At 43.7% G+C, this 26007-nt stretch overlaps 2 protein-coding genes across 4 annotated transcripts; both read left to right on the top strand.

The window, feature by feature from the left end:
- The first annotated feature begins 404 nt into the window (after window positions 1-404).
- Window positions 405-8437, top strand: LOC115122432 (zinc finger protein 316-like). Its single transcript, XM_065027956.1, has 4 exons — window positions 405-676; window positions 3017-3132; window positions 4536-4679; window positions 6462-8437. The coding sequence occupies exons 1-4, from the start codon at window positions 529-531 to the stop codon at window positions 7308-7310; spliced, it is 1257 nt and encodes a 418-aa protein (XP_064884028.1). The 5' UTR covers window positions 405-528; the 3' UTR covers window positions 7311-8437.
- Window positions 8438-10851: 2414 nt separating this feature from the next.
- On the top strand, window positions 10852-25886 carry LOC115122436 (uncharacterized). Of its 3 annotated transcripts, none has more exons than XM_065027945.1 (4): window positions 10852-11124; window positions 11548-12411; window positions 21713-22695; window positions 22868-25886. In XM_065027945.1, exons 2-4 carry the CDS (start codon window positions 11553-11555, stop codon window positions 24980-24982), a joined length of 3957 nt encoding a protein of 1318 aa, XP_064884017.1. In that variant the 5' UTR covers window positions 10852-11124; window positions 11548-11552; the 3' UTR covers window positions 24983-25886. The 3 variants fall into 3 exon arrangements, with proteins under 3 accessions (XP_064884017.1, XP_064884018.1, XP_064884016.1); XM_065027946.1 differs by having other exon boundaries at window positions 10852-11188; window positions 21716-22695; XM_065027944.1 differs by having other exon boundaries at window positions 10852-11188.
- Window positions 25887-26007: the final 121 nt, after the last annotated feature.

The raw sequence follows: 26007 nt of genomic DNA, 5'->3' as shown, positions 1-26007 counted from the left end.
CTTACTACCGTTAGCTGATATGGCCAATCTTCTCACCGTTAGCTAACTTTAGGGCCTTGTTGGTTTGGGAGCCTATTTCAGCTAACGTTAGCGCATTGAGCTGCTAGCTGTGCATGTTTTAACGTTCTTATGTCTAACTTTTGCAAGCAAATTAAAGCTATTAAATCAATTATGGGCATTTAGCTAGCTGTAGTTAATGTTAGTTAACAGCTGGCTATGTAGTTATCTAGTCAACAACTTTGTTCGCAACTAACATCGAATTAGCCAGCCAGCCATAAAGTCAGTGAACCCTTTTTTATTTTTAGCATTCAGTCCAAATAAGTGGGATTTAATTGAGATATGCCTGTGCACAACACTTAGTTATTTTAAAAGTATGTCATAACTTCTCAGTTATCAAGCTTGCAATGTGATAATTTATTATTAGCTATATTAAAACCCATCTGGCTACATTACATATTAATGTACCTCCCTGGTTGGCTAAGTCGATCATCTTATGTTTAAACTTTTCAGGACATCCAGTCTCCCACGATGGACTCAGACATACTGAATATAGAGGAGATAGTGATGGGGAAGGGGCCACCAGATCCCCCTGCAGAACTGACCACTGAAAAACCAGCAGAACCCTACAAACCCATCTCCTCCTTCAAAGCACCGCCTCCACCCACCATTCAACCATGTGAGTTGGGTGGCAGTTACTTATTTTGGTTGAAATTGTATTTTTATTGCAGAAAAAAACAGTACACATACAAAAGTATACAAACATATGATTTGGGGTACCATAAATTACTTATACAAAGACCTTAAAAGATGCACACATTGGGTGGCAGTTACTCTACTGTTTTAAGTTTTTGTAATGGCTCACAGATAGGGCTGTTACGGTGACCGTATTACCGCCACACCGGCGGTCACGAGTCATGGCTGCAGTCAAATTCCATGTGACCGTTCAGTCACGGCAATTAGGCTTCTCCAAGTTCTGATGCTGCTGATGGTCATTAGTAGCCAACCAAACTGCCTAACTGCTTGGTACTCAGCATGCAATTGTCCCTCTTGTCACTCTGACATCCATGATAATGAACCATGGGAAAAGCATCCTCTATTTGCTATTTAAGTGCATAGATGACATGTGGGTTTTTTTCCACTGCTGCCTCTGTTTTGAGACAGGCGCATGATAACGGTCCGTTCTAAATCAAAACAAATTTCACACATATATTATTTAGTATATGTGAAGACAAGATTAAATCAATTATAGTGTGATGGGTGACAATATTAGCATATCACTTGTGAATAATATAATACCCAGCTTAAGACAAACTGCATTTGTTTTGCAACTTTTTCAAATCATAGTCACAAACCTCATGTAGCCTACCCCATAGGACTCCATGTTTGTTTGGTAAGGATTGTATCACAAATAAAGTGGCCAAATAACTGGTTAAAATGCAGCACATTAATCTGCTTCTCAGCGGGTGTAGAGCTTAACTGGCATAAATACTCTGTGCGTAAGTTTCAAGTTCAGAGAAGATAGTTTACACCATAAAAATGCACCTTTTATCATAAAAGCATTACATGCATAATCACACTTTTGAAAATAGTGTTTTCCTGCTAATGGAACATTTGCGCTTATAACCTACTGCTATGTGCACATTGCTGCGCTTATAATGTGAAGAAATAGCCTAATAGTTTATCAACATTTTATGCCGTTCTCATCTCTTGCGCCAGGCTCATTGCTTGAAACAAGTTTTTTGATGCTAGTGGTTGTATTAATTTGGGATCTATTGCATCCCACAACTGTCCCAGACTGTTAGGAATATGTATTTCTCTCACAGAATGGAATAGGTCAACTTTTGTATTATGGGCGATAGTCGATTGACATAGGCAAGTGCGTTTGCTGTTCGTTGGGTCTACTCATCTTGTTGGCTGATGAATAGTAAATTGGGACAGTTATTGCGATATCTTCAATATGCACTTCCGAATTGGATAAGGACATGCAGAGTTGCCTCCCCGACGTGTCTGTCACCATTTTTAGCCTGTGAGAAAAACCTGATCACGTGATGGAGAGCGAGTGAGAGGTGCTTCGGCACACAGCCGGGAGAAGGGAATTATAATTATTATATTCAGCCCAAGGGCACAAAGGCCACTGTCTGCAAAGTACATGGATTATTTTAGGGGGCATTACAGCCCACAGAGGATGCAGATGGGAAAATCGAGGCATTATCAAGTGCTTGTCAAATGGTGAATGAGAAAACTAATGAAGTGTGTACAGCCTTGCCAAAAAAACTAAGCAGAGCTCAAGCCTTTCATGCAACTTAAAAAAAAAAAAAAAAAAACTTTAGTTGCATCATGCAGCCAAGAATGTATTAAAAATCAAAACACAACCAAACATTTGTTACAACTAAAGTTACATTACTCTAAATTAATCATATAACCTTTTTTTTAACCTTTCAACACAGAATAGCCGCATGTGCGCAATCTCTCAAATAATTTGGAGAAAATATCCTTTCAATTCTGTTCAGCTATTTTCAATTGTATTCTGAAAACTATAAAATAATGCCATGGAATTCTAAGCAAATCTTTTCTCCCAAATGATCTAGTGTAGCCCACAGCCATATGGCATAGCCAGATCAGGGCCTAACATAAGGACAACTCTGAGTATGATATTCTGTTCTTCTGAACTAGACTACATTTTCTTTGTTTCTTTAGACCTGTCTAAAATAAATAATGGTTTTGTGATATTACATGAATTTGTTAGACTTTTTAAAATATATATTTTTAATGTAGTTGTTCCAAAGGTCTGCATCAGTGGCTTGTTGGAGATGCTAAATGTGTTTGTTAATTATCAGTCAATTACTGAGATCTTCAGTCATTTGCTTGCTAATCACCGTCTGACAAAATGTAATGATCGTCACAGCCCTACACATAGACAAATACAGATTTTCTTTGGGTTGAATGAAATCAATCTGTTAGGTAGGGAAGGCAATGCATATTCAGCTGTCATATCACTGACCCCCTCTTCTCACAGATCAGCATGAGAACCTGCAGTGTTTCCAGTGCTTCATCACCTTCTGTAACTCCAAAGCCAAGGAGAGGCACATGAAGAAGAGCCATCGTGAGGAGTACAAGCAGCAGCTCCAGCAGGTATGCTACTACACAACCTGCCTAACAATCAAAGCACTTTCTAGAAGGTATTACCTACTGAAGCCCTGTTTTTACCTTAAAATGTTTTCTGTCATGTCATAAGCTTCAGACCAACATACAGTTGAAGTTGGAAGTTTACATACACTTAGGTTGGAGTCATTAAAACTTGTTTTTCAACCACTCCACAAATTTCTTGTTAACCAACTATAGTTTTGGCAAGTCGGTTAGGACATCTACGTTGTGCATGACACAAGTAATTTTTCCAACAATTGTTTAAAGACAGATTATTTTACTTAGAATTCACTGTATCACAATTCCAGTAGGTCAGAAGTTTACATACACTACTGCCTTTAAACAACTTGGAAAATTCCAGAAAAGGATGTCATGGCTTTAGAAGCTTCTGATAGGCTAATTGACATAATTTGAGTCAATTGGGGGGTGTACCTGTGGATGTATTTCAAGGCTTACCTTCAAACTCAGTACCTTTTTGCTTGACAATATTGGAAAATCAAAAGAAATCAGCCAGACCTCAGGGGGAAAAAATTGTAGACTTCCGCGAGTCTGGTTCATCCTTTGGAGCAATTTCCAAATGCCTGAAGGTACCACATTCATCTGTACAAACAATAGTACGCAATTATAAACACCATGGGGCCACGCAGCCGTCATACCGCTCAGGAAGGAGACGCGTTCTGTCTCAGAGGTGAACGTACTTTGGTGCTAAAAGTGCAAATCAATCCCAGAACAACAGCAAAGGACCCTGTGAAGATGCTGGAGAAAACAGGTACAAAAGTATCTATATCCACAGTAGGAAGGAAGCCACTGCTCAAAAACCGCCATAAAAAAGCCAGACTATGGTTTACAACTGCACATGGGGACAAAGATCGTACTTTTTTGAGAAATGTCCTCTGGTCTGATGAAACAAAAATAGAACTGTTTGGCCATAATGAACCTTGTTATGTTTGGAGGGAAAAGGAGCCTTGCAAGCCAAAGAACACCATCCCAACCGTGAAGCACAGGGGGTGGCAGCATCATGTTTGGGGGTGAAATGAAACATTTGACCAAAGTTAAACCATTTAAAGGCAATGCTACCAAATACTAATTGAGTGTATGTAAACTTCTGACCCACTGGGTCTGTGATGAAAGAAATAAAAGCTGAAATAAATAATTCTCTCTACTATTATTCTGACATTTCACATTCTTAAAATAACGTGGTGATCCTAACTTACCTAAGACAGGGAATTTTTACTAGGATTAAATGTCAGGAATTGTGAAATTTTGTTTAAATGTATTTGGCTAAGATGTATGTAAACTTCTGACCTCAACTGTAAATGCTTATTTCCAGACTAGACCAGTAGGAATTTGTGGCATAACATAATTTATGCACGTCTGTATTTTCTTCCCAGGGAGATACTCTGTTCACCTGCTATGTGTGTGACCGTACATTTCCGTCCTCTGAGGAGCTGACCCAGCACCAGGGCTCACACAACAAGGAGGACAAGCCCTTCAAGTGTCCCCACTGCCAGGAGAGCTTCCGCACCTTCTCTGAGGTGAGTGCAGAACAGTGACACAGGTTCTGAACCAATATATGTTTAGTGTAACACTGCTTGAAATGAACTAGTAAAGTGTCAGACTCAAGGTCTCGACATAATAAATAAATAAATGTGTTTTTATCGTCAGATACACCGGATAGGTGCAGTGAAATGTGTTGATTTACAGGGTCAGCTATAGTACGGAGCCCCTGGAGAAAATAAGGGTTTAAGTGCCTTGCTCAAGGGCACGTCGACAGTTTCACCTTGTCTGCTCGGGTATTCGAATCAGCAACCTTTTACTCACTAACCCAACACTCCAACCCCTAGGCTACTTGCCACCTAGGCTACATTAACGCTTGCCCAGGGCAATAAAACATTTTCAAGCAAGGAGATTATAGATTGAAATTGTCCAAATGGACAAGTAAAGAAATCACTATCAAACAATTAGGCTACTCTGATCAGAATTGGATATAATTGTCCTCCGGATGTGATGTTTCTCTCACTGTCCTCCCAATCTATGCAGAGTGCATCGGAGTATAATTATTGTAGTCCTGTGTTGAAGGGCATGAGGGGTCTTTCAATCATGCAGTCGCGAGATGCGTTTTGATCTAAGTGCACATTTGTTGATATTCATTGCTAGTTAGTGAGTTATTTTCCCAGTTAGGGCAAATTTTTGGTCAGAAATGAAAATCCTGGAAAGGTCATGGTGTGTACATCGCCTGCGTGGGTGTCCGTGGGCTGTTGTCATAGAGGGATAGAGAGAGAGAGATGTTTGCTCAGCAGGTAAAATAATAACAGACTAACTAATTGCCAATTCAAAACATTGTGTACTATAGCTGGTTCTCGCTAACTATTTAGCTATTAGCATTTATTAATGTTCGGTGTCCTAAAATAACTTTCCACTGGCACTTGTGTATAACCGTAAATTGTCGACAGTTCAGTTGATACGGGTGCGCAGTTGATGAAACCAATGCTGCCTACTGTTTGTAATACCGTCTCGACCTCAAAATTGGCTAAGAATCTCTATTCAATACTGGCCATGAAATTCTGACAAAGTAATAAAATAAGTTATTGACTAGTAACTCCTATGCTGTCAACATTTCCCTGAACACTGAATATTTTAACTTTACAAATAGTTAAAGATCTTAGTTAGCTACCTCTCCCACCTTAGCCATTTGATCCCCGGTACATTGAGTAAGGGAATTATTCTATAAAGATATCAAAAAGTATTTGGTTGTAATTGTAATGTTGCAGGGTGGCCAACTATCCTCCTGGAGAGCTACTTTGGATGCAGGCTTTTGTTCCAGCCCTGCTTGAACACACCACATTGTAAAACATCAGCTACTCAACAGGACCTTGACTCTGATGTGTTTGACCAGGGTTGGATCAAAAGCCAGCACACCCAGTAGCTCTCCAGATGGAGGGTTGACGTACCATGTTTTATACAGTAGCCTTTTATATCAGTGCAATATTTTACTTTGTGGGGGTTGTGTGCCTTTGCTAAAGGCCACTAGGAGGAGATGTAGTACATGGGATCAGAGACCAGCAGCCTTCTATTGTCAATACCAGTGTTGATAATTAATGTTATTTTGTGAAATGGTTCCTTGCATCACTCAACACAGTTTTCAGTCACCTTTTTGGCCCATGGTGTTACAGATCCCTTTTTTTTTTGCGACTTGAGCTTTCAGACAAGTAAAAACACAGTCCTGCTTGTGGCTAGAACAGTTAATGTCAATCACTGGACTCTTCCCTCAGCCTTGACTCACATTTCTGTTCTGTTCACTCTCTGTTCCCCCTCAGCTGACGACCCACAGGAGACAGGTTTGTCCAGAGAGGCAATTTGTGTGTAAGGACTGCAGTGAGACCTTCCGCAGCCCTGCCCTCCTTCGTACCCACCGCTTGGCCCAGCACCCCCGTCCAGAGGCAGAGGTGGATGAGCCAGATGACCCTACCAAGACCCACCGCTGTGGGAAGTGCAACCGGGGCTTCGAGACCGAGTCTGAGCTAATAATGCACCAGGAGAACCACGCCGGTGACCAGCACTGCAACGGCAGTGCTTCGCCTGCAAAGAAGCGCGGACGGCCCTTAAAAGCAGAGGACGCAACGGTCGGAGAGAAGAAAGGGAAGAGGAGAAAGAAGAAGGAAGAGGGCACAGAGGAGGTGGAGACTGGAAACAATGCAGAGGAGGCTGCAGCAGCTCCGGCTGAGACCAAGGGGAAAGCAGCAGCAGCAGGAGGTGGCAGGCGAGGCCGTCCTAAAGCAGCAGGTGAGGAGGCCAGAGAAGATGACAGTGAAGCCACAGCAGAGGAGAAGAAACCCAAAGCGGCTCCCGCTCCACCCAAGCAACACCCCTGCCCTGAGTGTGAGCTCACGTTCCCTGCCCTGGCCCAGCTCCGCGCCCACAAGAAGGAAAAGCACACCCCACGTAAGGCCCATCCCTGCGAGGAGTGTGAGGAGAGCTTTGCCCGTCCCGAGCAGCTAGAAGCCCACAAGAACCGGGCACACACCAAGGGGCGTTACGCCTGCCCTACCTGTGGCAAGAGCTTTGGCCGAGAGAGCAACCTGAAGGGCCACCAGCAGAGCAGCCACCCAGAGGAGGAAGAGGAGGAGGAGGAGAAGCAAGAGGCGGCGGGCCGCAGCAAGAGATAATTCAGAATGGGGAAGGGGGATTTCTGTAAAGTGATTGGGGAGGGGGACGAAGTATCCGAGGGGTTTTAAAGAATTTGAATTTGGTCAGGGGTTTTTGTTTGAGGTTGAGCGTAAAATATAGATCATAAGTTTGAGGTGTTTTTAGAATGTGAGGAATTTCTTGCAGGATTTTTAACAGGTGACCTGAGGTGTCCCACTGACTGTTCAGCATTTGTCATTTTTGGATTGTGTTAGGATGTTCAAGACACACATCACATTTGGAGTGACTGACTTACTAACCAAAAGATGTTAGTCTTTGTTAAACCCATCTGTTTCTTTTCTGGACTAAGAGCGACAATAATTAGTTTTGGGTATCGTGTTTGTTCCCTTTGTTTTGATTATCTTTAAATGATGATCATGAGAATTGAGTTACTGTTTTTACATTATTTTTAGAGGTGTATGTAAAATGGCTTTCATGCTGTCTGACATGGAGCCTTTCTTGTTTGTTTTATGATTTTTATATTGCTAAGTACGTTTTCTGTAGTAGAAGATGAAATGCAACCACCGTGCATTTTATAAAACCTGTTGGCTATTTACTTTTTGAAAAAGATTATTGTGATAAGTGAACCATGGATTGTAAATGTTTGGGAGTTACATAACGTCTCTTAGAAATTGCATCTGTTTATATACGGTTTCTGGTTCATGTAGTGGTGCATTGTAATGCCAAACTTTCAATTATGATTAACTTCTAAATTGTACTGCTATTGTTAAATGTGCAGGGCATAACAAATATCAGTGTATTTATCCTCTTCAATTTGTTTGGTTTAGGCCCAATGTTTCTTTGGTGTCATGCATAGATTTTAAAATAATTTCATCCTAAACAATGGTTGTAAAGAAGACTAATAGTCAATGACTCAAATTAGGATAATCCTGCCACTGATTTGTTATACTTAATTTAAATGTCATAAATATTCTAATGAACTTTACATAAATTATTTGGTTTAAGTTTGGCATGATGACGAAATGACCAGAGGCCTGAATGGACGTTTTCTTGTTTTCATTGTTCTCCCCATGTAACATGCCTGGACACATGCCTGGACACTCTGCCAATATGTAATAAAGGTGCCCGGAGGGCTGCTACAGAATGATACATTTGTCTGTTTGCCTTTCAATGTGTCCTTCATTACCCCCTATTTTTATTAATTTGTGCTTTGTGACGTCACCCGCTATTGCCTAGCAGCTGTAACTACAGACAGACGATTATCAATTAAATTCGGAATTAAAACATTCTTAAAGGTAGTAAGTAGGCCCAAAAAAAATCACTGACCATAGGTCAACCAATCTTTCTGCGGACAATCCCAAACGTAATCCCTCACCTAGCGCAGGTAATTGAAAAAGTGGACAGGCTATTTGTAAAGTATGATGGATTAACGAAAAAACTGAATCTAAATGAAATATAGGGTTTTTGCCGTCGCGCAAGGAGTAATTAATACGAAAGCAGATGCCCTGTGCTGATAGCAAGATTAACATAATTTAGTTTACTACGCCCTCTGCTGTTTAAAAAAGTATTGCGTTTTAAAATAAAGTTACACTTTGAGTTGCTTTTTTGCGTTATCAAAATGTATGTATCTAAGCTTAAAGTATCTTGTGAGCTTGCTGATTTGTAAAACATTTTCCTACACACATAGTCCGTCATTATATTGGAACCACTGTTTTTTATAGGGCCATGTAGCTATTAAAAATAAATGTAAACCTATAATTTATTGAACTTATCCAATTGATCTCACCTGATTCATTTGGTCCCCTGTTTACGTGTTCTCAATCACCAAGCTTCAATACCATATTCGACCTGAGGGCTGGATACATTTAGAGATGCCACCAAAAAACAGAGCGAGACCTGGGTTTGATTTTACAGGTATTTTGCATCTTTATTGCACAGCTCTCCTCTGTCTTCCTTTTATGCCAGGGACTTGCACATCATTTTATGAATGCCCACTATGATCTGCTTGAACTGGGGACTTCTAGGCAATTTTTCCAAAGTTTTGTTTTGCTGATTTGATGTCCTTGTCATATATATATTTTTTGTTCTGCCTACCAGGAAATCCCACTGCTCCACAATCCTCTGCATCTCCTGAGGAAGAGCCATTGGACCTGAGTCCAAAGAAGATCTACTGCCATAACTGTGGCTGGAGAGATTCCCTTAGAAATTCGTCGTTCTGTGTCCAGTGCCTTGTGGTCCTTAGGGATCCTGTTCTGAACCTCTCCATTGACATGAAACCAAACCTGAGTCAGATGACTGCTGAGCCCACCTGGGATATTCCACTTCAGCTCCCCTCTCCTGACACCATAGATCTGGGCTACTCCTCGTTTTCCTTTCCACCATCCCTGGAGGCAAGCCAGAGTGTCTTCCAGACCCCTGAGCCTGATGTGGTGTCCCCGGGTCCCTTGCTGTGCCGATTCTGCCAAGAAACTTTTGCTCTGCCTATTCTTCTGCACCATCATGTCAAGGAAAGGCACCTTCATTCATGCAACATGTGTTGCCGCATATTCAAGAATGACATGCTCCTCATCAGACACCAGGTCAACATGCACAGCTTAGCTCTGCCTTGCTATCCTCGGCCTGCCTTCTCCAAACGTGGCCCAGGCCAGCCTAAAGGCGTTGCTCATATGCTGCTGAAACCCTACACCCGCCCAAAACCTACTCATGTCTGCCAGGCCTGCTCTCGAGAGTTCTGGTCACCAGGCGTGCTCCACAAACACAAGTGCAACCCTCGGCTGGTCCAGTGTACCACCTGTGGGGGCTATTTCGGCAGCCATCATTTGTTCTGCAAGCACAAAAGCCAGAACCTCTGCAGCAATTCCTGGAGCGCCATAGGGAAGGCAATGGCTCAGGCAGCATATGCAGCAGCTCAGGCAGCACACAGAGCAAACTCAACAAACCCACAGAGGGAGAGTTCAGGTGCCACCTTCCAGATCTTGGAGATAAACTTCACCACTCCTTATCACAGTGACTCTTCATTACCCTCCAGCAATGGGGAGGAGGAGCTGCAGAGTATGGATCGTTCAGGCGCAGAATCCCCTTCTGCATAGTCTTGTCAGGACTGCATATCATAATCTTAATTTTTTTTATTGCAGCATTTTGTTCAGAAAACAGGAGGCACATACTGTTTTTTAAAATATGTTGAGAATATGTGAAATCATTATTTTACAGACGCATCCCAAAAAAATAATAAAAAATATGTTCTGGCATTAAATATCCCCCTTGTAGTTTTATGCTTTTTCACATTGCGCAAAGTTCCATTCACAGGTCAGGCAGGTAGCCTAGTGGTTAAGAGTGTTGTCCAGTAACTGAAAGTTCGTTGGTTCGAATCCTGAGCCCACTAGGTGAAAAACCTGCCAATGTGCCATTGGGCAAGGACCTTAACCCCAATTTCTCCTGTAAGTCACTGGATAAGAGCCTCTTCTTAGAGTCAAATATGATTTGTTATTGTAATACCCCTCCACGACACTAGGTGTCATTAAGTGTGTAAAGTGCCGGATGTTTTTGTCCCACTGTTGTGTAGAAGACGGAAGCAGATCGGTCGCGGTTTGTGAGTGATTCAATTACAACAAATAGTGTGTTACAAAAAAATTCAACATACGTTTTAACCAGTATTTAGGCTAGATAGTAACATTGTGCAACATGCGTTATACAGTATCACAGATCAGTCACATATGATAGTTTCTGGATATTTTTCGGACAGTGAAGAGCGCATGCCTCCACGGCCACAAGGTGTTTCTGTCCAGGTGGAGCATCTGAAAATTAGCCATCTTCACTGTTGCAATCAGAACTGAGGTGATCTGCGGAAGTCCATATGTCGTCATAATTTACCTGCTTATTCTGTCAATAGTTGTAGTAGGTAGGTAGTTTTTATTGACGTGGGGCATTTTTGCGCTTATGATTTTAATTAGGTTGGCTAAGTAACTAGCTACCGTTAGCTAGCTACAATTCAAAGTTAATATGGTGAATGTTGCCGTCACAGTCAGTGCGTTCATGTATTCAGCTCGCTCACTGCACTTGCTTGAATATGGCTAGTTACTTTTTGTATATTTCAGAATCAGTGTCAAACATACATTGTCTTAGCTGTTTTCTGGCGTTTTCTGCCAACATTAGTATAAAAGCATTCAACATTTTGTTTTGTAATGGCAGTTACTTTTAGTGACACTGGAATTGTATTATGGTCTGGAATTATATCAATGGATTGTGTTTGTCTCACAGGTACCATGTCAGACTTCACCATCGATATCCAGCTGACAGAACTAGGGTTCCCTGACATCTTGCAGCCCAGAGAAACAACCTGTGTGAAGGAAACACCATCGCCTTCGGCCTCTAACAATATCTCCCCTTTATCCTTGGCTAACCTCCAAACCCCCAGTTCCTCACCGCCTCCTGCTGCACTCACCCCCACAGCTGTGGTCCCAGAACTGGTCGGTGTAGATCAGCTGGTTTCTGTAGACTCACAGACTGCTTCTACAGTTCAGCAGGTTGCCTCACAGACTGGCACTCATATTACAGTAACCCCAAATCCCTCTGTGCCCCCTGAGACACTGACAATACTCTGCCCACCCCCTCCTTCTACACACAAACCTGTGGCAGTGCCACACACTTCACGGCCTGTTAGTCCCATATTGCTACCCAAGAGTTTAGTAAGTGGTCAAAGCAATAGCCTTCACCAAAACCCCAAAATAACTAAAACTGTCCTGATATCTGTGTCTCGTATTGGAGCTGGTACTGTGTTGACGTCTGTACCAGCTACTTCCACTCCCCCTGTTGAACACTTAAGAACCATTAAGAATGATTCCGAGCTGCCACTGGCAGACCAGACTGCAATGTTTCAGACCACTCCAAAACCTGTAAACACAGGGAAACCAGGAAGGGCAGTTGCTGAGGAAGAAGAACCAGGTGAAAAAATTGGAGGAGGGAAAGGTGTTTTCGATGATGGGAAAGTGCAAGAACCGAAAGAGAAAGAAGCAGAAGTTGTAAAGAGTTTAGAGGAGGATTCTGAGGAAACAGATGACAGTGAGGTTTCTGAGAATGATGATGATGACGAAGAGGAAGAGGAGGATGAGGAACTGGACCCAGGTAGGCTACAGCTCTAAAATCTTAATACCTTATTGTCAAACAACATTTTTTTGCTTAAAACAGTTGTAAGTTCACATACGTTAAAGTACACGTCTATGCTTATTTCCTATTCATGTTTGTTAAAGCTCCCAAACAGTCATTCTGATTCCATTGTAAAATAGCCTTTTGAGTGACTAAAAGACAGACTGAGTGGGCGGGGAGCTAGTAGGCTGAGTGAGGCGAGGAGCTCACCTTGAGTGAAGTTTTTTTCAAACACTGATGTCAAGCAACATGTTTGCAGTGAGATTATCTCAAGCAAATTTGCTGATGCAAAAAGCAACTAAAACAACATTGAAATTGCATTCAACATTCAATTCTGTCATACATCACATAATGGTTTCACACAAAAAAATGTATCCAACTGTTTGGTTATGTAACAGCGTCCATATAAAAAAAAAAAATGTTGGCTATATAATTTAGCTAGCTAGCCCAAAAGGAATTGTCAGCACTGTTTATCAGGTGAGCTAGCTAGTTCTTGGACAACTTCAGTTTCAATTTCAGTTCACTTTACAGGGGGAGGTTCAAAAGTGGGATTAAAATGGATTTCATTGTAATTTTTTGTCAACAATCTACACAAAAAATGTTTGATGGAAAATAAAACACTATCTTGATTAGATATGTATTCTACCCCCTGAGTCAATACATGTTAGTCACTTTTGGCAGGGATTAAAGAGCTTTGTCTCTAAGAGCATTGCACACCCGGATTGTACAATTTATTCTTTAAAAAATATTCTGTGTCAAATTGGTTGTTGATCATTGCTAGACAGCCATTGTCAAGTCTTGCCATTGATTTTCAAGACGGTTTTAAGTCAAAACTGTAACTAGGCCACCCAAGAACATTCAATGTTGTTTTGGTAAGCAACTCGTGTGTATTTGGCCTTGAGTTTTAGGTAATTGTCCAACTGGAGGATTAATTTGTCTCCCAGTGTCTGTTGGAAAGCAAACTGAACCATGTATTCCTCTAGGATTTTGCCTGTGCTTAGCTCTATTCCGTTTCTTTTTATAAAAAAAAAATCCTGTTCCAGTCCTTGCCAATGACAAGCCTACCCATAGCATGATGTAGCCACCACCATGCTTGAAAATGTGAAGAGTGGTGTTTTGTGTTGGATTTTCCACAAACATAACGCTTTGTATTGAGGTAAAAAAAAAAAAACATTTCCTAGCCAAATCTTTTTCAGTATTACTTAAGGGCCTTATTGCAAACAGGAAGTCTGTATTCTGTACAGGCTTTGTTCTTTTCACTGTCATTTATCAAATCAAATTTTATTAGTCACATGCGCCAAATACAACATTGAAACGCTTACTTGCGAGCCCCTAACCATCAATGCAGTTTAAAAAAAATATGGATAAGAAATAAAAGTAACAAGTAATTAAAGAGCAGCAGTAAAATAACAATAGTGAGACTTTATACTGTGCAGGGGGGTACCGGTACAGAGTCAATATGCGGGGGCACCGGTTAGTTGAGGTAATATGTACAGTTGTGGCCAAAAGTTTTGAGAATGACACAAATATTAATTTCCACAAAGTTTGCTGTTTTAGTGTCTTTAGATATTTTTTGTCAGATGTTACTATGGAATACTGAAGTATAATTACAAGCATTTAATAAATGTCAATGACTTTTATTGACAGTTACATGAAGTTGATGCAAAGAGTAAATATTTGCAGTGTTGTCCCTTCTTTGTCAAGACCTCTGCAATCTGCCCTGGCATGCTGTCAATTAACTTCTGGGCCACATCCTGACTGATGGCAGCCCATTCTTGCATAATCAATGCTTGGAGTTTGTCAGAATTTGTGGGGATTTGTTTGTCCACCCGCCTCTTGAGGATTGACCACAAGTTCTCAATGGGATTAAGGTCTGGGGAGTTTCCTGGCCATGGACACAAAATATCGATGTTTTGTTCCCCGAGCCACTTAGTTATCACTTTTGCCTTATGGCAAGGTGCTCCATCATGTTGGAAAAGGCATTGTTCGTCACCAAACTGTTCCTGGATGGTTGGGAGAAGTTGCTCTCGGAGGATGTGTTGGTACCATTCTTTATTCATGGCTGTGTTCTAAGGCAAAATTGTGAGTGAGCCCACTCCCTTCGCTGAGAAGCAACCCCACACATGAATGGTCTCAGAATGCTTTTACTGTTGGCATGACACAGGACTGATGGTAGAGCTCACCTTGTCTCCTCCGGACAAGCTTTTTTTCGAATGCCCCAAATAATCGGAAAGAGGATTCATCAGAGAAAATGACTTTACCCCAGTCCTCAGCAGTCCAATCCCTGTACCTTTTGCAGAATATCAGTTTGTCCCTGATGTTTTTCCTGGAGAGAATTGGCTTCTTTGCTGCCCTTCTTGACACCAGGCCATCCTCCAAAAGTCTTGGCCCCACTGTGCGTGCAGATGCACTCACACCTGCCTGCTGCCATTCCTGAGCAATCTCTTTACTGGTGTTGCCCTGATCCCGCAGCTGAATCAACTTTAGGAGACTGCCCTACACTTGCTGGACTTTCTTGAGCGCCCTGAAGCCTTCTTCACAACAATTGAACCACTCTCCTTGAAGTTCTTGATGATCTGATAAATGGTTGATTTAGGTGCAATCTTACTGGCAGCAATATCCTTGCCTGTGAAGCCCTTTTTGTGCAAAGCAATGATGATGGCACGTGTTTCCTTGCAGGTAACCATGATAGACAGAGGAAGAACAATGATTCCAAGCATCACCCTAATTTTGAAGCTTCCAGTCTGCTATTCGAACTCAATCAGCATGACAGAGTGATCTCCAGCCTTGTCCTCGTCAACACTCACACCTGTGTTAACGAGAGAATCACTGACATGATGTCAGCTGGTCCTTTTGTGGCAGGCCTGAAATGCAGTGGAAATGTTTTTGGGGGATTCAGTTTGCATGGCAAAGAGGGACTTGGCAATTAATTGCAATTCATCTGATCACTCTTCATAACATTCTGGTGTATATGAAAATTGCCATCATACAAACAGGCAGCAGCAGACTTTGTGAAAATTAATATTTGTGTCATTCTCAACTTTTGGCCACGACTGTACATGTAGGTAGAGTTATTAAAGTGACTATGCATAGATGATAACAACAGAGTAGCAGCGGTGTAAAAGAGAGGAGGGGGGGGGGGACAATGCAAAAGTCTGGGTAGCCATTTGACTAGATGTTCAGAAGTCCTTATGGCTTGGGGGTAGAAGCTGTTTAGAAGCATCTTGAACCTAGACTAGGTGCTCTGGTACCGCTTGCCATGCGGTAGCAGAGAAAACAGTTTAGGACTAGGGTGGCTGGAGTCTTTTACCTTTTTTAGGGTTTTCCTCTGACACCGCCTGGTATAGAAGTCCTGGATAGCAGGAAGCTTGGCCCCAGTGATGTACTGGGCCGTTCGGCACTACCCTCTGTAGTGCCTTGCTGCCGGAGGCCGAGCAGTTGCCATACCAGGCAGTGATGCAACCAGTCAGGATTCTCTCGATGGTGCAGCTGTAGAACCTTTTGAGGATCTGAGGACCCATGCCAAATCTTTTCAGTCTCCTGAGGGGGAAGAGGTTTTGTCGTGCCCTCTTCACAACTGTCTTGGTGTTCTTGGACCATGTTCGCTTGTTAGTGATGTGGACACCAAGGAGCTTGACGCTCTCAACCTGCTCCACTGCAGCCCCGTTGATGAGAATGGGGGCGTGCTCGGTCCTCTTTTTCCTGTAGTCTACAATCATCTCTTTTGTCATGATCACATTGAGGGAGAGGCTGTTGTCCTGGCACCCCCCAGCCAGGTCTCTGACCTCCTCCCTATAAGTTGTTTCATTGTTGTTGGCGAGACAGCCTATATGTCAGGCCTACCACTGTTGTGTCATTGGCAAACTTAATGATGGTGTTGGAGTCGTGCCTGGCTGTGCAGTCATGAGTGAACAGGGAGAACAGCAGGAGACTGAGCAAGCACCCCTGAGGAGCTCCTGGATTGAGGATCAGCGTGGGGGATGTGTTGTTACCTACCCTTACCACCTGGGGGCGGCCCGTCAGGAAGTCCAGGATCTAGTTGCAGAGGGAGGTGTTTAGTCCCATGGTCCTTAGCTTATTGATTAGCTTTGAGGGCATTATGGTGTTGAACACTGTCTGTAGTCAATTAATAGCATTCTCACATAGGTGTTCCTTTTGTCCAGGTGGGAAAGGGCAGTGTGGAGTGCAATAGAAATGGCATCATCTGTGGATCTGTTGGGGCGGTATGCAAATTGGAGTGGGTCTAGGATTTCTGGGATTATGGTGTTGTGAGCCATGACCAGCCTTTCAAAGCACATTATGGCTACAGGTGTGAGTGTTACGGGTCGGTGGTCATTTAGGCAGGTTACCTTAGTGTTCTTGGGCACAGGGACTATGGTGGTCTGCTTAAAACATGTTGGTGTTACAGACTCCGACAGGGAGAGGTTGAAAATGTCAGCGAAGACACTTGCCAGTTGGTCAGCGCATGCTCGCAGTACATGTCCTGGTAATCCATCTGGCCCTGCGGCCTTGTGAATGTTGACCTGTTTAGAGGTCTTACTCACATCGGCTGCAGAGAGTGTGATCACACAGTCTTCTGGAACAGCTGTTACTATCATGCATGTTTCAGTGTTATTTGCCTCGAAGTGAGCTTAGAAGTAGTTTAGCTCGTCTGGTAGGCTCGTGGCAGTCTTTTAAAAATCATGTGAGTCCATGCAACTTATTATGTGACTTGTTAAGCACATTTTTACTCCTGAACTTGCCATAACAAAAGGGTTGAAAACTGATTGACTCAAGACATTTCAGATTTTCATTTTCTATTAACTTGTAAACATCTATAAAAACATAATTCCACTTTGACATTATGGGGTACTGTGTGTAGATCAGTGACACAAAATCTCAATTTAATCCATTTTTAATTCAGGCTGTAACGTAACAATGTGTAAATAGTTGAGGGGTGTGAATACTTTTTGAAGGCACTGTATACAGTGCATTCGTAAGTATTCACCCCTGGACTTTTTCCACATTTTGTTGTCTTACAGCCTTATTCTAACATCGATTTAAATTGTTTTTTCCCTCGTCAATCTACACCCACTACCCCATAATGACAATGCAAAAACAGTTTTTTTGCAAATGTATACAAAAATACAAAATTAACTGAATAAGGCTGTAACAAAATGTGGAAAACGGAAGGGGTCTGAATACTTTCCCGAATGCACTGTTGTATGTATGCTTTCGTAAGTATTCAGAACCCTTCCCTTCTTCCACATTTTGTTACAATGCAGCCTTATTCTAAAATGGATAAAGTAAATAAAAATTATCAGCAATCTACACAATACCCCATAATGGCAAAGCTAAAAACAGGCTTGTAGAAATTTTAGCAATTTTTTATTTTTTTTAATTTTTTTATAAAAAAATGAAATACCTTATTTACATAAGTATTCAGACAATTTGCTATGAGTCTCAATTGAGCTCGGGTGCATCCTCTTTCCATTGATCATCCTTGATGTTTCTACAACTTGATTGGAGTTGACCTGTGGTAAATTTTTACATTGATTGGACATGATTTGGAAAGGCACACACCTGTCTATGTCAGGGGCCACAGTTGACAGTGCATGTCAGAGCAAAAACGAAGCCTTGAGGTCGAAGGAATTGTACGTCGTGCTCTGAGACAGGATTGTCTCGAGGCACAGATCTGGGGAAGGGTACCAAAAACATTCTACAGCATTGAAGGTCCCCAAGAACACAGTGGCCTCCATCAATTCTTAAATGGAAGAAGATTGGAACCACCAAGACTTCCTAAAGCTCACTCATCCTAGAGCTGGCCGCCCAGCCGAACTGAGCAATCGAGGGAGAAAGGCCTTGGTCAGGGAGGTAACCAAGGACCCGATGGTCACTCTGACAGAGCTCTGGAGTTCCTCTGTGGAAATGGGAGAACCTTCCAGAAGGACAACCATCTCTGCAGCGCTCTAACAATCAGGCCTTTATGGTAGAGTGGTCAGACAGAAGCCACTCCTCAGTAAAAGGCACATGACAGCCTGCTTGGAGTTTGCCAAAAGGCACCTGAAGACTCTCAGACCATGAGAAACATGATTCTCTTGTCTGATGAAACCAAGATTGAACCCTTTGACCTGAATGCCAAGCATCACCTCTAGAGGAAACCTGGCCTACCATTCCTACGATGAAGCATGGTGGTGGCAGCAGCATGCTGTGGGGATGTTTTTTAGCGGTGGGGAGAATAGTCAGAGAATAGTCAGGATCAAGGGAAAGATGAACGGAGCAAAGTATAGAGCGATCCTGAGTGAAAACCTGCTTCAGGACCTCAGACTGGGGCGAAGATTCACCTTCCAACAGGACAATGACCCTAGGCACACAGCCCAGACAACGCAGGAGTGGTTGCGGGACAAGTCTCTGAATGTCCTTGAGTGGCCCAGCCAGAGCCCGGACTTGAATCCGATCAAACATCTCTGGAGAGACCTGAAAATAGCTGCGCAGCAACGCTCCCCATCCAACCTGACAGAGCTTGAGAGGATCTGCAGAGAAGAATGGGAGAAACTACCCAAATATATGTGTGCAAAGCTTGTAGCGTCATACCCAACAAGACTCAATGCTGTAATTACTGCCAAAGGTGCTTCAACAAAGTACTGAGTTAAGTCTGAATATTTATGTAATTGTTTGTTTTGTAAATTTGTAAATTAGCAGAAATGTCTAAACCTGTTTTTGCTTTGTCATTATGTGGTGCTGTGCGTGTGTGTAGATTTATATATTTTTTTTAGTATGAATACTTTCCGAAGGGACGTGTGTGTGTGTGTTGGTGCACACACACACACACAGAGACAGTACCAGTCAAAAGTTTGGACGCACCTCATTCAATTTTTTTTGTTGCATTTTTACTATTTTCTACATTCTAGAATAATAGTGAAGACATCAAAACTATGAAATAACACATGGAATCATGTAAAGAAACGTCCTCTCACTGTCAACTGCGGTTATTTTCAGCAAACTGAAAGCAGGTGTAAATATTTGTATGAACATAAGATTCAACAACTGAGACATAAACTGAACAAGTTCCACAGACATGTGACTAACAAATTGAATAATGTGTCCCTGAACAAAGGGCGGGTCAAAATCAAAAGTAACAGTCAGTATCTGGTGTGGCCACCAGCTGCATTAAGTAATGCAGTGCATCTCCTCCTCATGGACTGCACCAGATTTGCCAGTTCTTGCTGTGAGATGTTACCCCACTCTTCCACCAAGGCACCTGCAAGTTCCCAGACATTTCTGGGGGGAATGCCCTAGCCCTCACCCTCCGATCCAACAGGTCCCAGACGTGCTCAATGGGTTTGAGATCTGGGCTCTTCGCTGGCCATGGCAGAACACTGACATTCCTGTCTTGCAGGAAATCACGCACAGAACGAGCAGTATGACTGGTGGCATTGTCATGCTGGAGGGTCATGCTGAAAGGGTACCTTCCTGCAGGTCCTTTTCAGCATCAAAAGCCTGTAATACACTGAAGGTCCAATAGGTTCCCCACTGTGCAAACATGTCTACAATATATATATATATATATATATAAGGTTTTTACAAGTTTCCATGGTCTCCCCATACTAATAGTAAGCGTGCAACTCTCCAAACATTTCCCCCACTCTTCCCTATCAGGCAGTCAAGGAAATTCTGACAAAGTTCTGACAAATATTAGTAATGTTACGAGTAAAGTAGGAAGCACAGGTTTCAAGGCGATGAGATGTTAATGTTTCAAGAAAAAAGGAATGTGTATATATTTGGCCAAACTGTTTTATATGCTGACTAAATGCTGACTAAATGGAACTGCTAATTATGTTTTTTTTTTTACTCCACTGGCCAATTGAGACATGGATTTTGTGTGTGTGCCATTGAGGTTGAATAGGCGAGACGACAAAAGATTTAAGTGCCTTTACAACGGGGTAGGTCCCAGGCGCACCGGTTTATGTCAATAACTGCAACGCTGCTGAGTTTGTTAAGCTCAACAGTATCCCCTGTCTATCAAGAATGGTCCACCACCAAAGGGAAACCAACCAACTTGACACAACTGTGGGAAGCATTGGATTCAACATGGGCCTACATCCCATTGGAACCATTTCGACACCTTGTAGAGTCCAGGCCCTGACGAGTGGAGGCTGTTCTGAGGGCAAAAGGGGCGCAACTCAATATTCATGTTTGTACATTGACTACCAGACAATGTTCATATGTCATGACTGTCAGTCCGAGGTGGAAGCAAGTCATTATTATTCGTGTTGCAAGTATCAAATCACAAGGTCCGATTCTCATGTTGAGTCCCATGTAGAATTGGTTGGGTCAAGTCCAAGTCGTGTGTTCTAAGAGCTAGTCGAGTCGCACGTCAAGTAAAAAAATATATATTTTCATGCAATGACTTGTTCAACTACATTTATTGAGGATACCAGACAGCCCTGTTCTTTATTTTGTCTCTAACATATTTTGATTATGTAATTATTCATTTTAACAAAAAATTCCAAATGCAAGTAAATGATTAATTTCAAGCAATGTTGACATACCAAGAGAGCAGTAGACTTATGCTAGTTGTTTGAAGCCCCATTGCTGGTGAGCTTGCAAAGTAAACAGTTAATATTATTAATCGCCAGACATTTTTGGAGCTGCATGTTTGCGCTGCATCCGATCCTATAGCTAAGCTGTACAGCATGTGACTCGAGTCCACACCTCTGCTATCAATGTATAGAAGTGTGTATGAATCTTCTATTTAGCATGTCTCTTGATGTAATGACATGACAACTGCGTCTGAGTTCTTGGCAACCCTTCCCCCGCTTTTGTTTCATGCTGGCTGAAGACCTAGCTAGTCAGCTACTAGCTAACACAAGACACAGATGAAAGCAGAAACCTCTAAGTATCTTTGCCTTAGATGAATAGGGGAAACCTCTAATTGCACTGTGTCAGCAAATACAGTATAGTCACATTTTGGCACCAGTAGTAGACTAGTTACCTAGCCATGTAAACCACGCCCCTCCGAAACGAGTTAAGAGAATATGACAATACCATTGGTGTATTCAAATTTGAGATTTTGTGATGTCACAAAATGCCCTTAATATTCCCACCTCTTGAATCCTGGTGTTTGACATTGGGGAGGGGACCAGTAACTTTATAATCAAACTTTTCAATGAAGAAGCAACAGTCATTTTTCATACTTTAGGTATTCCAGTTTGATCTGGTTTCATCCAAATATCATCAATTTCCTGAAAACGTTTTGACTGTGCTGGACCTTTAACACCCTTCCCCCTTTTCCTTTCAGAAGCAGAGCCTGGAGGTTCAGGCGAACACCACTGTAGCGTCTGTGACCTCGTCCTTTCCTCCAGCTTCCAGCTCCAGGAGCACATGAACCTGCACACAGGGGCACGCCCCTACTGCTGTGCCGAGTGTGGCAAGCGCTTCTGTCAGCTGACCAACTACCGCTCCCACCTGCGGACGCACGCCCAGCTCCAGACCTCAGTCCCACCCGTACAGCTCCGCTGCCGTGTTTGCCAGAAGGGCTTCGATTCTGAGCAGGGTTTGAAGGACCACCTAGCCAAGTCCCACTTTGAGAAGGAGTTCTATGAGTGTGACGCATGCAAGCGCATCTTCACTTGCCTGACCAAGTGTGAGGAGCACCTGGAGGAGCACAAGCGCGAGCTGGCGGACCACGTGTGTCTGCAGTGCTGCCGCCGCTTCCGCCTGCGCCGCTCTCTCCGCCGCCACAAGGAGCGGGGCTGTGTCCGCAGCTATCGCTGCACCGACTGCCCCATGAACTTCAGCCGCAAGAATGCCCTCCTCAAGCACAGCTTCTCCCACCTGGGCTTGCTGCCTTACACCTGCATCCAGTGCCGTGCACATTTCCGCCTGGCCAGGCTCTACCGTAAGCACGAGTGTGAGCCGGAGCGGCTCCACTGTGTGGCATGCCTGGGCGTCTTTCAGAGCCACAACGACTTCCAGAGGCACAAAAGGGAGACGGGCTGCTGGGGCCAGCAGGGGACCAAGGGGGATGAGATCCGCTGTATGGAGTGTGGCCAGGCCTTCTCCACGGCTGACGAGCTGAAGAATCACGCCGGGGCCCACCAGAGGGTGATGACCTGCTCCGAGTGCGGCAAGGGCTTCCGCTCGGCCTTGATGCTGATGTCACACATGGGGGGCCACGCAGGGTCGAGGCCCTGTCTGTGTAAGAACTGTGGCCTGGGCTTCCCTCACCAGCAGGGTTACGAGAGCCACCTCAAGGACTGTGGACGCAAACCCCCTCCTGTGGTGAGCATGGGTTACCCCCCTAAGGACTGTTGCAATACACTGATATATGTTTGTCACTGTATATGGCTCTTTGGAATAAAAGTATTTTCATATTAGTTTAGTTTAAGTTGGATTGGATAGAGAAAGGTACAAGTAGCTCTCTGTTCACTGTTGTAACTCTCTCTTTGTGCAGATGGCTCCAAAGAAACCACGGAAGGACCCCCCTGCTGCTCCTTCCAAACCCCTACCCCAGCTCGCTCCAAGGCATCTCCCTGCTCCTGTGAAGAAACCAGAGAGTCAAGTGTCAGCACCACTTCCTACTCTGATGAGAATGCCAGGCTCTGCCCCTGCCAGAGTCACTATGGGAGTCCATAACACCACTACTGTCCGTGTGGTGAGCCCTGACCAACCCACCAAGGGGCTGTGGAAGCTCAGCCTGGACAAACAGCCGCCTCCTGGGGTGTCCTTGGTCATGTTTGTCCCTGCCAACACCTCTCTGGCCTCTGGCCTCTCTGGCCCATCCTCCACCCCCCAGCTTCCAGCCCTCTCAGGCACCCAGTCCCAGTGGAAGGTCCTCAACCCAGCACCAAATCCAGGAGCCCCTCCGGTGCTGTGCCAGTCCAGCTTCACCTCTGAGCCGGGTCTGAGCCTCATTGCAGAGGCAAACCGGCGCTACTCCTCTGATGCCCCGCTGGATCTGGCCTTAAAGACAGCTGACTACGAACAGGATCCTGCTAATTTACTACCTCTTGATCTGTCTAACAAGTCGACTTGCTCCACTCCTCCTGCTAACCTTGTAGTCAAGACTGAACCGAGAGACCCTGGGTTTGCAGAGGAGACTGAGGAAGAAGTATTCACAAGTTTAACAGGTGATAAAAAGGGGATAGTCTTTCAGAGTAAGAGGGAGCCAGGGGAGGATTCTAAAATGGAGGCTATGGCTCAGAAGGGGGAAAATGGAGAAGGGAGAGGAGATGAAGACAGGCAAAATGACAGCAGAGATGATGGAAAAACTCGGTCTCAAATGAAGAAGTCACCAACGCCGGGAGTCCCGTCAACACTACAGCTCCTGACCATCAAACAGAAGAACACTGCCAATGTGGATCCAGTGAATCAGCTGAAAATCGAGTCAGTCAGCTCTTTGCACTCCAAAATGCTTCGGGGCTTAGTCCAGATAAAGCAGGAACCACTGTTTCTAGAGGCTGACAGTGGAACACAGAGCTCAGACTTCTGTTCGTACAGCCCGCTGACAGCATTGAAGAGGAAGATGGAGCCAGACGTGGGGCTGGACTTGAGATGGGATGGGGGCACCCCAGGCTGTGTGCTCGACTTGAGGTTGAATGGAGGGAACCCAGCCAGTTGTGATGTGGCGGAGAAAGCAGAGGAGAGGAACATGGAAGGAGACCGTGTAGAGGAGGAGCTTGATGGTGGTGAAAAGGATGGAGCAACAGAGGAGAGGAAAACAGATAAGGTTGGATCGGAGGAGAGGAAAGAGCAGAAGGATGGATCGGAGCAGGATGGATCGGAGCAGAAGGATGGATCGGAGGAGAGGAAAGAGGAGGATGGAACGGAGGAGAGGAAAGAGAAGGATGGAACAGAGGAGAAGGATGGAACGGAGGAGAGGAAAGAGAAGGATGGAACGGAGGAGAAGAAAGGGGAGGAGGATGGAACGGAGGAGAGGAAAGAGAAGGATGGAACGGAGGAGAAGAAAGGGGAGGAGGATGGAACGGAGGAGAGGAAAGAGAAGGATGGAACGGAGGAGAAGAAAGGGGAGGAGGATGGAACGGAGGAGAAGAAAGGGGAGGAGGATGGAACGGAGGAGAGGAAAGAGAAGGATGGAACGGAGGAGAAGAAAGGGGAGGAGGATGGAACGGAGGAGAAGAAAGGGGAGGAGGATGGAACGGAGGAGAGGAAAGGGGAGGAGGATGGAACGGAGGAGAGGAAAGAGAAGGATGGAACGGAGGAGAGGAAAGAGAAGGATGGAACGGAGGAGAAGAAAGGGGAGGAGGATGGAACGGAGGAGAGGAAAGGGGAGGAGGATGGAACGGAGGAGAGGAAAGAGAAGGATGGAACGGAGGAGAGGAAAGAGAAGGATGGAACAGAGGAGAAGGATGGAACGGAGGAGAGGAAAGGGAAGGAGGATGGAACGGAGGAGTCTGACACACCTGTTGATGAACCCGCAGCCCATAACCCAGAGACACAGCTCCCCCCCTCTCTCATCCCCTCTCCTCCCTCCTCACCACCATGTAAAAGACGAAGGTCACTAAGGACAAGGGAAAAGCCTAGAGCCCTACACGACTGTTTATTATAAGGGCAGTACTTTACAGAGTAAAAAATAAGATTGCAGACAACAATGTTAATTAGGCTGCTTTTTAATGGCCCGAGGAACAGAGGACAACAACCAAGCCTAATGTAAAACAATTCATACTAGGCCTGTTATTAAATCATAATAGCAACACATTTTGTGAATTAGTGGTGATTTTGATAAACCATGCCTCTACATTAATTTGCCCTCTGGATTTGGTTGCTTTCCTGTATTCCAATGATTTTTTTTTTTTGTTAGACATTGCAAGTCTTCAATAGCTATGTTTAATGTACCTGCTAGTGCTTACTGAGCTAGCCAACAATCCTGGTTGTTAGCTGCTTACTGTGTGGCAAGCGATTGAGATTAGGGTAAATAGTGGCTATTGTTTTCTATATTACAGTAGTTGCGTATGTTGGCAATAGGGTCATGCACTTCTTCCAGTGTTATGCACACATTTCCAAACACTCCATATCTATTTGACTATACCAATATAACTTATTTGTTATTTTTTTGTTATTGGTTGTCTAGTTAGTCTTCAATTGAATGTCATTGTAATTTTGTAGTTTCTATTCAATATAAGCTGCTGTATGGGACTTCAGTCGCCAAGGTTTCTTATTCAGGTACTGATGGAGAATGTTTGGGAGCCAGGATTTAATGTACTGTCAACTTTCTGAGAAATGTTTCTCAACAGCTCGGTTTTTGTTTGATTTGAGTTCCATAATGGGTCAAATATGCAAGAAATATGTGCTGTCCAATTATAATGTTAAATTGACTTGTATATCTTTTTCTATCACGTTGAATGTCTTACCCCAACTTCAACTGAATGGTTACAGTGTTTTGTAGAGTTTTAAAACATTCTGTTCAGAAATTGGGATCTTAAAGGATACAAATAAAGATCAACTTGTCGGAATGGTATGGAGGGATTTTCTTGGAAAGCCTTCTTTCATTGACCTATACAGAACACTCTTACTTGAGTGCTGGAGAGGAACGCGGGAAGGCACTGTGGTAAGTGTTTGTATCTCATTGTAAAC

This window comes from Oncorhynchus nerka, linkage group LG14, assembly GCF_034236695.1.
Source record: "Oncorhynchus nerka isolate Pitt River linkage group LG14, Oner_Uvic_2.0, whole genome shotgun sequence".
Taxonomy (NCBI): Eukaryota; Metazoa; Chordata; class Actinopteri; order Salmoniformes; family Salmonidae; genus Oncorhynchus; species Oncorhynchus nerka.
The sequence above is the reverse complement of the archived record's forward strand: the minus strand, read 5'-3'. Positions and strand labels throughout refer to the sequence as shown.